The 14,322-nt window shown below is 32.3% G+C and overlaps 1 protein-coding gene across 1 annotated transcript; it reads right to left on the minus strand.

Annotated features, from left to right (window-relative positions):
• Positions 1 to 3,777: 3,777 nt before the first annotated feature.
• On the minus strand, positions 3,778 to 7,546 carry LOC128246489 (uncharacterized). Its single transcript, XM_052964716.1, has 2 exons — positions 7,183 to 7,546; positions 3,778 to 4,514 (listed from the first exon to the last, which is right to left on the minus strand). Exons 1-2 carry the CDS (start codon positions 7,466 to 7,468, stop codon positions 4,414 to 4,416), a joined length of 387 nt encoding a protein of 128 aa, XP_052820676.1. The 5' UTR covers positions 7,469 to 7,546; the 3' UTR covers positions 3,778 to 4,413.
• Between the last annotated feature and the right edge of the window lie 6,776 nt (positions 7,547 to 14,322).

Here is a 14,322-nt window from a genome sequence, read left to right on the forward strand (position 1 = left end):
TACAGATTTGAGGTCATCCTCAGAGGTGGCAAACACCACTGTGTCATCGGCATATAATAAAACAAGCAGTCTAATAAACATATCTAAGTTCACATCGTTTACCACTAAACTTTTGTCATTTCTTGTTACCATATAGTGTTTTAAATCATTAAGATAAATCGAGAACAGTAACGGAGATAAATTTTCTCCTTGGCGAAGTCCTCGGTTACATGCAAAAAAGTTCGAATATTTACCGTATAACGATACACATGACTTAATGGCTCTATACATATTTTTTATTACATTTAAGAAGTTTCCGGATATATTGTATTTTACCAATTTTGACCATAAACCTATTCTCCACACCGAGTCCAAAGCTTTTTGGAAATCAACAAAAGCGCAGAATAATTTCTTCTTTTTGAATTTAAGGTACTCCGCCAACATATGCAGAACAAATATATTATCAATGGTAGAATAGTGTTTCCGGAAACCCGCTTGATTAACATTCAGTAAATCATAATTTCCTACAAACTGAGTCAGTCTATTATTTAAAATACAAGTGAACAATTTACCCATGCAACTTAACAATGTAATAGGGCGATAATTTTCAGGTAATTGAATATCCCCTTTATTTTTATATATTGGTACTATACAGCCTACAGTCCATGAGTCTGGAAGATAACCAGTTATCAACACAATATTGAATAATTTATGATATAATTCCAGTACCATGTCTATACTGTTTTTAATATATTCATTTATAAGTAGGTCAAACCCGGACGCCTTGCCGTTCTTTAGAGAACGTACAGCTTTTAGTATTTCATCTACAGTAATTTCGTCATTAAGACTCTTTGGTACATCGATATTTGGAAAATCTGAAATTGGTTCATCATTCTGATTAATATTATCAGAATTGAGCTCTTTATAAAAATCGTAAAATACAGACATATCAACATCAGGGCTATTTTGTTTCTTATTTAGGCTGTTGACATAATTCCAATAGTCCTTAGGTTTTGTCGATCTCAAATTACGTAATATTTGACGGGTTTTCTCTTGAAATTTACAAAATTAGTATGCAATACCTTTTTATAGCTTTTACTTGCTTTGCTTAATTCAGTCTTATTGAGCTGGTTTTTTACAAAGTGGTATTTACTTTTACATGTATGATAATATTTACGTGCCTCTTTACATTGGTCATTGTACCAAGGTTTATGATTTGGTTTACATTTTTGCTTTGTAGTTGACTTATATGTACCAAGGGTACATTTAGCTGAATCTAATAAGATACTTTCTACTTGAGCAGATATATCATTAACAAACTGTTTATCAACGCTATCACGGTTAACTATTTTCGAAATAACGTTGTTGATGTGTGCAACATTAATATTTAGCTTAAATGTGTCAGCTTTATCATCGTTCCACCTTTTAACCCTTTCTTTATCGAGCTTGGGATTAACAGAGTTAGTGTCTAATGGTGCCTTCAGTGAAAAAAGAACAGGACAATGCACATCAGAAAACAGTGAGCTAAAATCGTCAACTGTAAACTGTTGAAATAATCTAAGGCTATGGGCCGATGATATTGTGTAATCAATTACAGAGATTTGTTGGCAAGTATAATTTCCAACATCTTTATCATTAAAAGCACGACCATTTAATATAACGGAATCGTTGCCTTTGCAAAAATCAACTATATCTTTGCCAACCTTATTTACTGTTTTATCCATCGATGATCGCTTTAGTGAGAAGTTCAAGCGTCTTAGCTCATTAATTAAATCGATATCAAATAATGTATTGGGGTTAACATCAATAACATCAAAAATGCTATCATCAACATAAGTAACATCATCTAAAGTACCAGTTCTTGCATTTAAATCACCCATTGTAATGACATATTTATTATTACAACTAAATTGTTCGTATTCAGCTAAAAAAAGATTGTAAAGGTTTTGTGTAAAATATTTCGAACTTTCTGGGGGAACATAGACCGCACCAAAGAAAACATCTTCGTCAGTATTGAAAAGATTTTTACATAACTTGAACCACTGAACATATTCACAATCAGAATCAATGTTTAAACAGTACTTTGATATAGTCGATCTAACTAAAATTGCAATACCACCTGATTTTTTCGCATATTTTTGCTTTCGGTTTTTGTAAATACATTCAAAATTATCCAAACTAATAACATCTAAATCACCAAGATGTGTTTCAAAACATGTTACTATATCATAATTAGAAACATAATCAATAAATTCCGGAATTAATAATTTTGACGCAAGTCCACAAACATTAATGCTACAGAATGAAACAGTTCCATATCCGTCACCGCGGCTATCATAAACGGGCGTACGGCCGGAAGTCCTTTGGTTTCCCGGGCGCTGTGGGGACGGCCTATTACCGTGTTGGGGGCCCGCTCCAGCGGCCGGCGGTGCCTCAGCTCTGACCTCCACACCATCGACGTAAAGCCTATCTCGAACCAGTACCGCCTTCTTCTTGTCGCGTTTGGCTTGTCGAAGGATCGGATAAAGTGGGCGGCGTCTGGCCTCGATTTCGTCAGGAAATTGTTCATGGATACCAAAGTTAGTATCCTTTAGTAAAAAGCATTGTTTTATAAGTAATGAATTGCGTGATTGATGTCATTATCTGGGTTTTGAACGCATTGGAGCTGGTTAAAGTACGCGTGGACTACACCCACTTAATAATTTAACAGTAGTAATGAACAGCAAATTTTTCACTGGCACTAATTTATTCATCATCTATGATTGGTTAACAACCACTAACCTGTTCCATCATTTATCATTTTTTAAGTTAATTACTAATATAAGCTGAATTGGAGAAAGCATCAACTTAAAAACAATGTAGAATAACATAAAAGAAATCATTTACCAAGATTAACTTAATACCGAATCAGATACCACGAACTTTGATTCATCGTTTGTGAAATGACTAATGTTTAGCAATACCACTGTTTGCAATTAACTTATTTAACAACTTAGCGTACTTAACGTACAAGTCAATTCGGTAATAAAACACGACCATAATGCCCTTTTGCATCGAAAAGGCAGTCAAAGGCGATTTTGTACAGCAAGTGTTTGGGCTACGATTTTAATGTCAGGTTGATGTGAAACTAATTGAAACTGCACATGTTTGAGCCCCTCCCTAAGTTGTGAGTTCCTCGTTTATACATTGGAAACGCTCCATCGTTCGATAGCAGTTGGCTTCCTTTGCTGTGTGAAATCGATTAACAAGCAATTGATGTTTCACTTGATTCAGAGGTGATATCGATGGCCTCACTTCCAAATGACTAACCTTCAAATCCCATGTTTTTAGTAGCAACGTTTTGAGTATTTAAAATTGGACATTTGATCACACATATTTTTACAAAATGCCGAAATTACAATTTCTGTAGTAACATTTTCTGTAGGATCGGCATTTTCGATTCTCTGTGAGATGTCCAATCATTGCTCGACATTTTAATCACATGATACAACACCAATTTCTCAATGGACAATCGGCATTTTACAGTTATATGCGGCTCGCCGTTATGATTTTAGTGATGTAAAAGACCCGAAACAGAAAAAAATCCAGCTTCGGCATTTTGAAGTGAGGCCATCGATAAAGTATATTTGGGTAGAGAATACGCCACAACCATTCACTGCTACAACACGTCCAAATTGCTTAATTCATTTACAAAAACTGAATTCTCATTAATGAGTAGGTTTATAGATTAATGTTTGCTTGTCTTCTGTATAACAAGCTTGACAACTCCTTTATTCAGTGCAATTATGACTACACATGTTTTACCCGTTCAGACTTATTTATAATAAATATAAAACAATCATACAATACATGTTTATAAGAAGTACAATATTGATTTATGATAGTCGTGGAATACAGTGTTAGTACAAAATGAAACAAATCACCTCTGAAGTCTTTGTTTATCATATACAGATGTAACCATACTGAAGAATGCATTTTATCGAATCAATTTCAAATATATGTCAAGTGTTGTTACCAACATCTGATGCCAGGTAACCCTTTTTTATTTTGGTGTCATTGGCAACAGCTGTGCTTGTTTAAGGTGATAAATGAAAAGAAATGTGGAAAAGAGTTTTGGTGACAAAATTTCGTTCTTTGTTTCAACCGAAAATAAACTTGTCGAATACCTCAATAAATACAAGAAAAACATATGACATAAAATCAAAACAAAGAATACAGAGATGAAATAACAAATCGTACATTGAAATGAGGCGAAAAAGCAATTAGTGGAGATTATTCAGTCGCATAGTAGAGAAGAGTGCTCGATGGTTAATTCTTAAAGAAACGTGTTTTTTCTATCTTTTCGGTAAATGTCGTTGTTGCAGAAAGGTGGAACAATTTGGCACGCGTAATTTCGAAACGCACAAAAAGTCACGAGATGTGTATTCCGTCATGTTAGAAAATGCTTCCTCCTCCAGTAATGGCTTGCATATAACAAATAGAATAAAAGCTGGTTCCTCTAAACATGTTGCACATACTCATGTCACGCATGCGATCTGAAAAAGACAAATGAAAAACGTGTTAGAGCCAGAAAAAATGTTGACATTTTGTATTCATAAATACCATTTTACGAACTGTTTTTATTTGACAAAAATCGGACTTGGGGGTAAATCAAAAACACAGACTGTAACATTACATAGAGCATATATATAAATATGCTCTTCTGCTCCTTATTTTGAGAAAAAAAACAACACAAAGTGTGAGTATACAAATACTTTTCGTTGGCCTTTAAATCGATCGCAGATTTCTTTTATTTTATAAACATAAGCAGTATGGTCTGCACAAAGAACATCACTCAAAAACAGAAATTATGATTTATTATTAACTACAGGTATGTACTTTGCTGTTTATTACTTTGAAGCTTAATGGCGTGGAAAAGTATCACTCTCCAGTTGTTTTGATTTATTTTCGTACCGAGTCGTTGCGATTTTATGTAAGTTTCACATTCGTACGCAAATCAGCCGGTACAACTTTATGGCGCAAAGCAAGTTTGTTTGGTATATTATTTTGCCATTTTTTCGAAGAAAAATATCAGTTCTTTTGTTCTTTTTGAGTTCTTTGGGTCACTTATAATGTACCCTCATACTAAACGCTGTTTGATGTCAAGACCATCGGTACAATCAATATTTTCTTAATGAAGTCACAGAGCTTAAAATTAAACTGATCAACAGAAAGGTTTATTTTCCAGAGTGCTTTATGCGAGTTTATCGAAACATGGCAACACACGTTAAATCTATCGGCGCAACCAGTCTGAAACATGAAATACAGGATTATATTTTATCGACATTGACGTGAAAATACGAGTAAGTCAGCCTGGATTAACTGATTGCAATAATTTTGCACTTTCGGTAAATGAAGCAATTGCAACCAAGCAAATTTTTCTGAAATGCTGCAGTTATATAATGTGTTTTTATTTATCTTCACGACCCTAAACGTTTATTACACATTGATTTTTTTTAGTGTATACGTTTTAAACGGATTGCAATAAAATTAATGCTGCTATTGGTTCATGATAATTAAATTGCCTTCTGCATGTCGTAACACGTGACCACTTTAATCACTATAGCAATAGTTCAGTTTGGTCATTGGGCATAAAACTGTCTTTAATATGAAATACTTTTCAGGTTACCACCTTAGATAGTGCGATTGGACTTAAATAGGTTAACGAACGAATGACTTCTCAACGTCATACTTGTCCTAACATTACATAGTCAAATTCGCATAAATAATGTTGTCCATAAACTGTTTTAGTCTTTTTTGACAGCCCAGGTCGTGTAGAACATCTGCATGTTTAAACACGTGATTTCATTTGGCCTGGGTTTCAACTTTACCACTATTTTTAATTAATTTGTTAACTCTAATTGCGAAACTGAAAATAATAAAAAATAAATTTATAATCGATATTTTTTTATGTAACCGCCTTGGAAAAGAGGTCACTTAGAGTTTAACCGGTGAACAACTTCTCAACTCTTACTTGTTCAAAAATAACATAGCAATATGAGCATACACAAATACAAAGAATAGTATTGTTTATTTCAGTGTAATAATTAATATATTAAACCGAATGGGCAACAAGAGCTAAATTTCACGAGTAGCGTAGCTATGAATGAAATATTCACTTCCGGTGTTCACGAGGCAAATTATATTATGCAATTGTAATTCATTTTTTTTTAAAAAGAGTTTAAAGATTCGGTATTATATATGTTACTGTAAAGAATTTTAACTAGTCATAACATTTATACAAATCGCCAATCAATAATTTATAATTAAAAATTGATCATAGGCTTTATTGATGTATGTGTGATGTTATGTGTGGAAATAAACCTGTGTTCTGTTCTATAAGCCTTACTGATCTAATAAAAGCAGAACAAAACAACAGATTTTAATTTAAATCTTAGTCGATATCTTAATTCATATAACAACTATTGATGTTCGAGCCTTTTTACTGCAAGAATATAAGAACGTTAACAATTCTACGATTATCTATTATTTTTAAAATGTTAAAAAAAATATGAATAAAACCGCTTAAGGTTTCAGATGAATTGAAAATAAATTTCTGAAAAAATGTTAATAATAACGATATTGTAGTTTGAATTTTTCTTCTTTATTTTAACCGAAATCGGGCATTCATTACAAATTTGCTTTCTTTTAAGACCAAAAAGCGTGTTTGTAACAATGTGCAGATTCTACAATTTCTTTCCCTACGCATACAACCCTTCCAAAGGCTTCGAAAATTGTACAAGGTCACAAAGAAAAGTGATATTATTTTACATTGGACACCGTCAGCGGTTCCAGCTTATTTTTGGAATCAAGTCGTAGATCTATGATTTTAATAATTGCTTTTGTAATCAATGAAATAACACATCATAAAACAGGGTGCGACAAAAGGTTTGCCTCTTAAAATATACTGATGATATTTTAAACTTTATCTCCATAATGCTCATTATTCAGTGTTTTTTAGCCAAATGCACAACAATATATATGCTGGTAGGTTAGAAGCTGCTGAGGCTATAACTTATAATTATTCGACGTGGGCTTATTTTATTTATCCAAGTAAAAGCAAAAGTTTTAAATGTTAACATTTTCGGTATTTTTCGTTTACGGAAACTTAATACTAGTATTGAAGTAAATTTGGCCTATATAAAAAATGAACAAAATAATCACCTCCAAATTGCCCTGTCAAAGCTCCCATTTCCATAAAACCGTTGCCACCACTACCTCGACCACCTTGACGTCCTCCGGCTAAAGCAGCTCTCATTGCAGCAGCGTTCCCACCAGCAGAACCAGAGGCGCCCCTACTTGCCATCCCTGGAACACCTTGAGAAGCCTCAGACTGACCGCCCCCTCCTCCGAGGAGGTTTGACAACATCAACATGGAATAAAAGTCCCCTTGTGCCGCCGATAACGCCACAAACGAAGCCATAATCACGAGTACACACACAACCTTCATTTTGATTGCGTCCCGAAGAGCTATCACCGCTGACTGAGCTTTCAAACTGCTGCCCTGTACTCTGGCGGGTTTGTTTTAAACGCTGTCTCAACAGTCACTTGACCTAACAAACAAACCTAATTTATCAAAGCGTTTACGGATGGTATTTTTTACGTGATAACACAGGGGATGTTTCGTTATGGTCTGCTTTGTCACTTAACTTGGAGGCCTGTCAGATTTAATGAGTACGCTAGGTAGTTAGATAAATAAAACTAAGACATCAAGAGAAATACCAACTCTTCAATAGCTTCCAGGGACAATACTACATCTTCAAGATTAAAACCAAACCTTGGAGTGGCAATAAAAACCTTTAATAGACAAAACCACATCTCCAAGGGACAATATCAAACCTTCAATAGACAAGTCCAAACCTAAAATAGAGAATACTAAACATTCAAAAGACAGAAACACATTTTCAAGAGACAATACCAAACATTCAATAGACAATACCAAACATTCAATAGACAAAAACACGTCTTTGAGGGTCAATACCAAACCTTCAATAGACAATATCAAATATTCAAAAGACAATGCTACTTAATAGACAATATGATATTTCCAAGATACATTACAAAACCTTAAATACACAATACTTCATCTTCAAAAAAATACCAAACCTTCAATAGACATACCACATCTTAAATAGACAATACCAATCCTTCAAAAGACAATACCATATCTTCAAGAGATAACACCAACATTCAGTGGACAAAACCACATATTCAAAAGACAATACAAAACTTTTGGCTTAATCCTAGTAAAATTTCGACAAAAGCGTCAGTTTCGGTGACCGTCACAGTACTCGTTTACATATTTTATGTACTAACGTTTAGAAACAAACAAGGAACAGCAACTTGTAGATTCGAACATGATTTGTAAATCTAACCCTGAATAAGGTCAATTTTGAAAAGCGCTTGGACAAGATATAGCTTTTTTTTGTCAGATATTTAAATAATTTTAAATTGTTTCACCTCAAGTTATATCTTTCGATGTTTGACCCTTTAAGACGTGGGCATGTCCCATTTTTTAGATTTTAAATTAGCTCTCATCACGGATTTTTTATATTTAAAATATATCTTGAAACAATTTAGCCACTTTACTTTTAATGTAACTTCAATATCCTCGCTTTTTTATTAGTTCATTTCTCAAATACAAGCAAAAAAAGGGAAGTTCACAATTTAATGTATCGTAAACGAATTCTGTTGAATGTTAAAATTATAATAAAACCATTCGTCAATCATAAACGTGACTGAAAATAATATTTAGTTTAGTCTAGCAGTCCATGTTTGATTTAAACCGTGCGTTTATAATATGTCAGCTCCCATTAGCATCGGTTTTAAGGCTAAGCCAAGCTCAAATACATCTGCAAACCTACTAATATTTACATGAAAAACTACAGAAACAAGCTCAGTTGCCCAAATTTAAAACATACACCCCTGTACTAAACACGAATTAATGATACACTTATTGTTAAGAGTAAATTTCGAAAAAAACTCGACAAAATAATAAAAATCAATTAAAATTCGTTTATTAAAAAGTCTTTACAAAATCCCCAATTTAAAGAATTTAATAGCTGCATTTATACCAATGGTATCCAGAAGTAAATAATTTGATCTAAGCTAGAAAATGAAAAAAAAACCGTCTTCCAATTAAGGAATGAATTGCCTTTCAGCAATTGCGTTCATCAGGAAAGGAATGGAAGTTGAGGTGTAAATATTGTTGTATGGATAGAATTTCGCCATTTTTCTCATATATCTTTTTCAGCTAAATCAAATATTTTGAGTCGAAAAGGTATTTTTATTTATTTTATATAATATTCTTAAGATTCATAGTCCGAAGGACACAGTAAAAACCAACCAGACTAAGGACTGGAAATCAGACCGTAATCGTAGCAATGATTCCGTAATACACAGACCGGGCCTCAGTTGCTTAATCAGACAAGGTGTCATATTGCCAATTCGTTTTTAGATCTCATTGCATATACTGCGTTTAATACTGATTATCCGACTGAGACATGATGGTCAATTAATGTCTGTCTCTTGTCAACGCTAACACTGGATCCTTGTTTAGTACATTAATTCCCCACTCCTTTTATAGAGAAGGTTTTTGTTTGAATAATTGATTACGTACCGTTCCGTACCATATGTCCGGATGACTGACCATCACGAAAATGAATAAATTAAACATGCACTGACTTGTAATATATTTTGATAATATATTACGGATATTGGTGGAATATTTGACATTTCATATTAATCATTTAGTTAATTCATTTTACAAGTTGACGTTTAAAACTTGTTATGACTCAGAAGTTTGGCAAACTTTAACTTTCACAAAAGTTAACACATTCCATTTGAATTCCCTTCAATATTTCACTAAAAGGTTCCAATCACCTTAACTGTATTATCTAAATTGCAATAACTTAAATTGAAATTTAGTTTCCTTGATTTGTTTCACGTACAAGTAATCCCCAATTGACAAATCGGCATATAACAATACCTTTGTCCATTTCCCATATTTGACATTGTACATACGGCCGACTAATAGATATGTTATACACAATTATATGTAATGTTTTACGGAGTACATGCTTATAAAGAACATATAGATAAATATTACGGAAAAAATTTAAGAAGCAGGTATATTATAAAGTTGTTCCTGTCTAGTTAACATAGCATGATGAATATACTTAGAAACATTTCTAATAGTATTTTTTTACATGATCTTAATAAACTTTTAAATAGTCGGATATGATACATATATACAATATTTTAGTCTTAACTTACGATAAAGTGGGCAACATCATATTCGGGTTCGACTACTCTCAAATTACAATATTTACAAAGTCTAGCACCAGGCCATACTCTTCAAAGCTGCACTCTCACAGATTGAACGTTTTGACAACTTTTTTTTCTTTTTTGTCTTGGAACGAGCCTATTTATGCAAAAATGCATGAAACCAGTGATATAAGACAGCTGATAAAAATCAGATCGCAGATTTCCATATTTCAGTACAAAAAATTATGTCTTATGCATTTTTTTAAACCGTTAGTAACGCTTTAACCCATAAAACATTAATTTTCAAACGCAAATATGATAATCTGCGATCTGATTTTTGTCAGCAGTCTAAAATTAATAGATGGCTGATTTACGTAAAAATTGACTCATTCCAAGACAAAAAAAAGTAAATCTGTGAGAGCGCAGCTTTAAAGGGATACCAAAATTACGTGGGTTCTCAAGAGATTCCGATTTAGTTTGATAACCAATGGCTTAATGAAATGTCAACATCGGATACGATACCATAAGTGAAAAGGCATAATTTTGAGGAATTTCGAAATAAAATGGGTCGTGATTTACTTTCAATTTCTTAAAAATGTAAATGTTGATACATTTCAACATTAAACTGTGACATAAAAATATGATAAGTAAAATAAGGGTATAATGAAATATTTGGGAGGTAATTTACAGCTGTTTTATAATTTAAAAGATCCAAACGATGTTATTAACTTATTAATATAAGAATATCTTACGTAACACTTTTCATTGACATCAATAATATGGATAGCACTTTTATTAATCAGCAAAAAGTCAAACTGAGGTGAATATTTATTTTTAATTAAGTTTGCCAATATCATACGTAGATAACTTTTAAGAATTTCAAAAAATGGCTTACAGACATTAGATGTGAACTTTTGAAATGTCATCCATCAAACTAATTGAAACTGACAATTAACAGCAGTAATGACACTTTTGATGAGCAAATTATGCCATCGGGAATTAATAAATTCAGTGGTTAGCTTTCTAATTAAATTGAATCATCATATTCATGTATTTAAGGAACGAGGAAATTTCTCAGTTCTATAATTATATAAAAAAAAAAACTAACCCTAGAAATCTAAAAGTATAATTTATTAAACAATTATCACCAAAAGCGGCAGTCCATGTCATATAAATAATGTAACGATATACATATACATAAAATATAAACCTATATTGTAAGTTGAGTTCCGAAATGACGACATCTGTCATCGAGATCATTTAACAAGAACTAAAGTGAAATAATAAATTATAAAAACATGTAAAACAGCTTTCGGGAAAAAAGCATAATGAAGAAAACAACAATGGAAACCCCATGTACAAGCCCAGAAGCCTGTTTGATAACATACACACTGTTTAAATGCGCAATGATCTGTGCAAACAAACACCAACCCAAAGATACCCCGCTTTCAAACAACAAGCAATATTCACAATTATACACTTTTTGTATAATGTGTCTAACGTTTGCGTGATGTGCCTATTGTTAGTGTATTTTTTCTATTGTTTGTCTATTGTGTGTATATTTTATCTATTGTTTGTATAGTTTGTCTAATATTTGTGTAATTTGTCTATTCTTTGTATCGTTTGTGTATTTCTTGTGTCTATTGTTTATGTAATTTGTCTATTCTTTGTATCGTTTGTGTATTTCTTGTGTCTATTGTTTATGTAATTTGTCTATTCTTTGTATCATTTGTGTATTTCTTGTGTCTATTGTTTATGTATTTTGTCTATTCTTTGTATCGTTTGTGTATTTCTTGTGTCTATTGTTTATGTAATTTGTCTATTCTTTGTATCGTTTGTGTATTTCTTGTGTCTATTGTTTATGTATTTTGTCTATTCTTTGTATCGTTTGTGTATTTCTTGTGTCTATTGTTTATGTAATTTGTCTATTCTTTGTATCGTTTGTGTATTTCTTGTGTCTATTGTTTATGTATTTTGTCTATTGTTTCCATCTTCATTTGGCCTTTTATTTGTATATTTTGCCTATTGCTTGTGAATTTGATGTGTATATTGGTTGTACATTCTTTCTATTGATCAACGCGACCTTCGACAAGATCATAGTTCTGTTTTATCTTTGTGATTCTATATATTTGATTCTTATTTTAACCTTCATCAAATCATTTGTGGTTAGAATATTCCAAGAAAACAAACGCAAGTTTTTCTTTTCAAAACCAGAACAAATTAATATAATATATCATTATAATTGATGCGGGACGAACTTGACAATCTAACATACATCTATTTTATGAGTTGTGTTCAGTGGACAAAACGATTTACAACTCTTATCTAATGCCATTTACGTATGTTATTTATGACTGTATGTGTTAATATATGACTCACATCTTATTTTATGTAGTATACTATCCTGCATTGAGTTGAATATTTTCGTTAATTTTGTGCATGCATTCATAAAAATGTTAATTTATTTGTACATTTCTTAACGTAATGCTTAAACTTTATTGTAATTTGTCGATATGCTGTATATGCATAAGATAATAAACATTATTTTCTGTTCTGTTCTGTCATTTATGATACAGCCGGATTTGTCCTATACATGTTTTTGATGCACGGGAATCATGGGCCCGATTCAGTAAAGGATCTCAGCTGTAATTTCAATAATCTGAAATCTGTGGAAAAGTCACAAATATTTTTATTATCAACATTGTGTTTATTTTTAAAACTAGTTAACGTCAGAATCACATACTTAAGTAGCAAAACGGCTCAAATAGTACAATAAGAAGATTTTAGTTTATGACTTATATAAAACTAAATTCTTTGCAACGGGCTGTTGGCGCTAAACATTTAAAGTAAGTGAGAAGAAGATAACCCACAAGTATTATAATTATATGGAATACATATATGGAAAGAACACTTTAAACCTTATTTTTGTGATTGGCCTATAAAACAAAAGTTATTAACTTTGGTGTCACCAGAATCTAGAAAAGCTTTACGAAATAATAATAAATGCATATACTAGTACTACGCAAACTGGTTTTCCAGTTAATTTCAACATAAAGTGCAAAGTAAACCTTTTCGCCTCACTGGGGTCAGCACCAAAGACAAAAAACACCCTATCCCCGGGAACCGAATACGCGTAGGAAAACTTAACCAACATTTGTGAATTAATTAATATTTCTTACGCTAGAGGAATAATGTGCTATCACTTATTCAATTTCAATACAATTTGTAAAACAGCCATTTCTCAAAATTTGTTACAAGTTCAAAAGTCTCTGGGCAAAAACGATAATAATTGAATACCTTATATAAAATGTACATGCTTAGAAGCAATTAACAAAGGAACGCATTTAACCGAAAGAAATAATTAAATCACTTTGTCGTGTATTAAAATCTAAGGGCCAACCGATGGTGAGACAAGATAAGAACCGGGAGGCAAGTTTAATTGCTTCCAATTATTAAAAATATCCTACCTTTCAGACGTTTCACACAACTTTTCATTTCTCTTCGATAGTTTGAGTATATCTTTACCAGATTTTTTTTGTTGAAAACTGATCGAAAAAAACATGCGTTATTTGGATGTTTTCTGTGTTTTGTTTTGTATGTGTGCGAGTATAAAATGTAAGTATTTTTTAGAATTATAATAGTGAATTATGTTCTCAAATTGGCAAAACGGAAACGAAAAATAGTTTACCATGCATTTAAATGCCAAACATATAAAAATGGCAATCAAATAAACGTCTCAATTTAATATTAAAACAGCCAAATATTATTAAGATTTGAATCACTTTCACTTCATTTTTGTGTTTATTGAAACAAATTATATTTATTACTCGAATAAATTATGCAATGTTAGCCACTGGCAGAGGATGGCGGACAGTGCTATACACTGGTGCACGTTAAAGAGCCAGGGTAGTTCTCTAACAAGGGTTACATTATGCTCCAAAAAGCATAAAATGACAAACAATCTTATCGGAGCACTCGCCGAATGGGCATGGCCCGATTCCGAGTATAAATAAGCTAACAAAACTGGCATAGGCCCGT

This window comes from Mya arenaria, chromosome 9 (genome assembly GCF_026914265.1).
Source record: "Mya arenaria isolate MELC-2E11 chromosome 9, ASM2691426v1".
NCBI lineage: Eukaryota > Metazoa > Mollusca > Bivalvia > Myida > Myidae > Mya > Mya arenaria.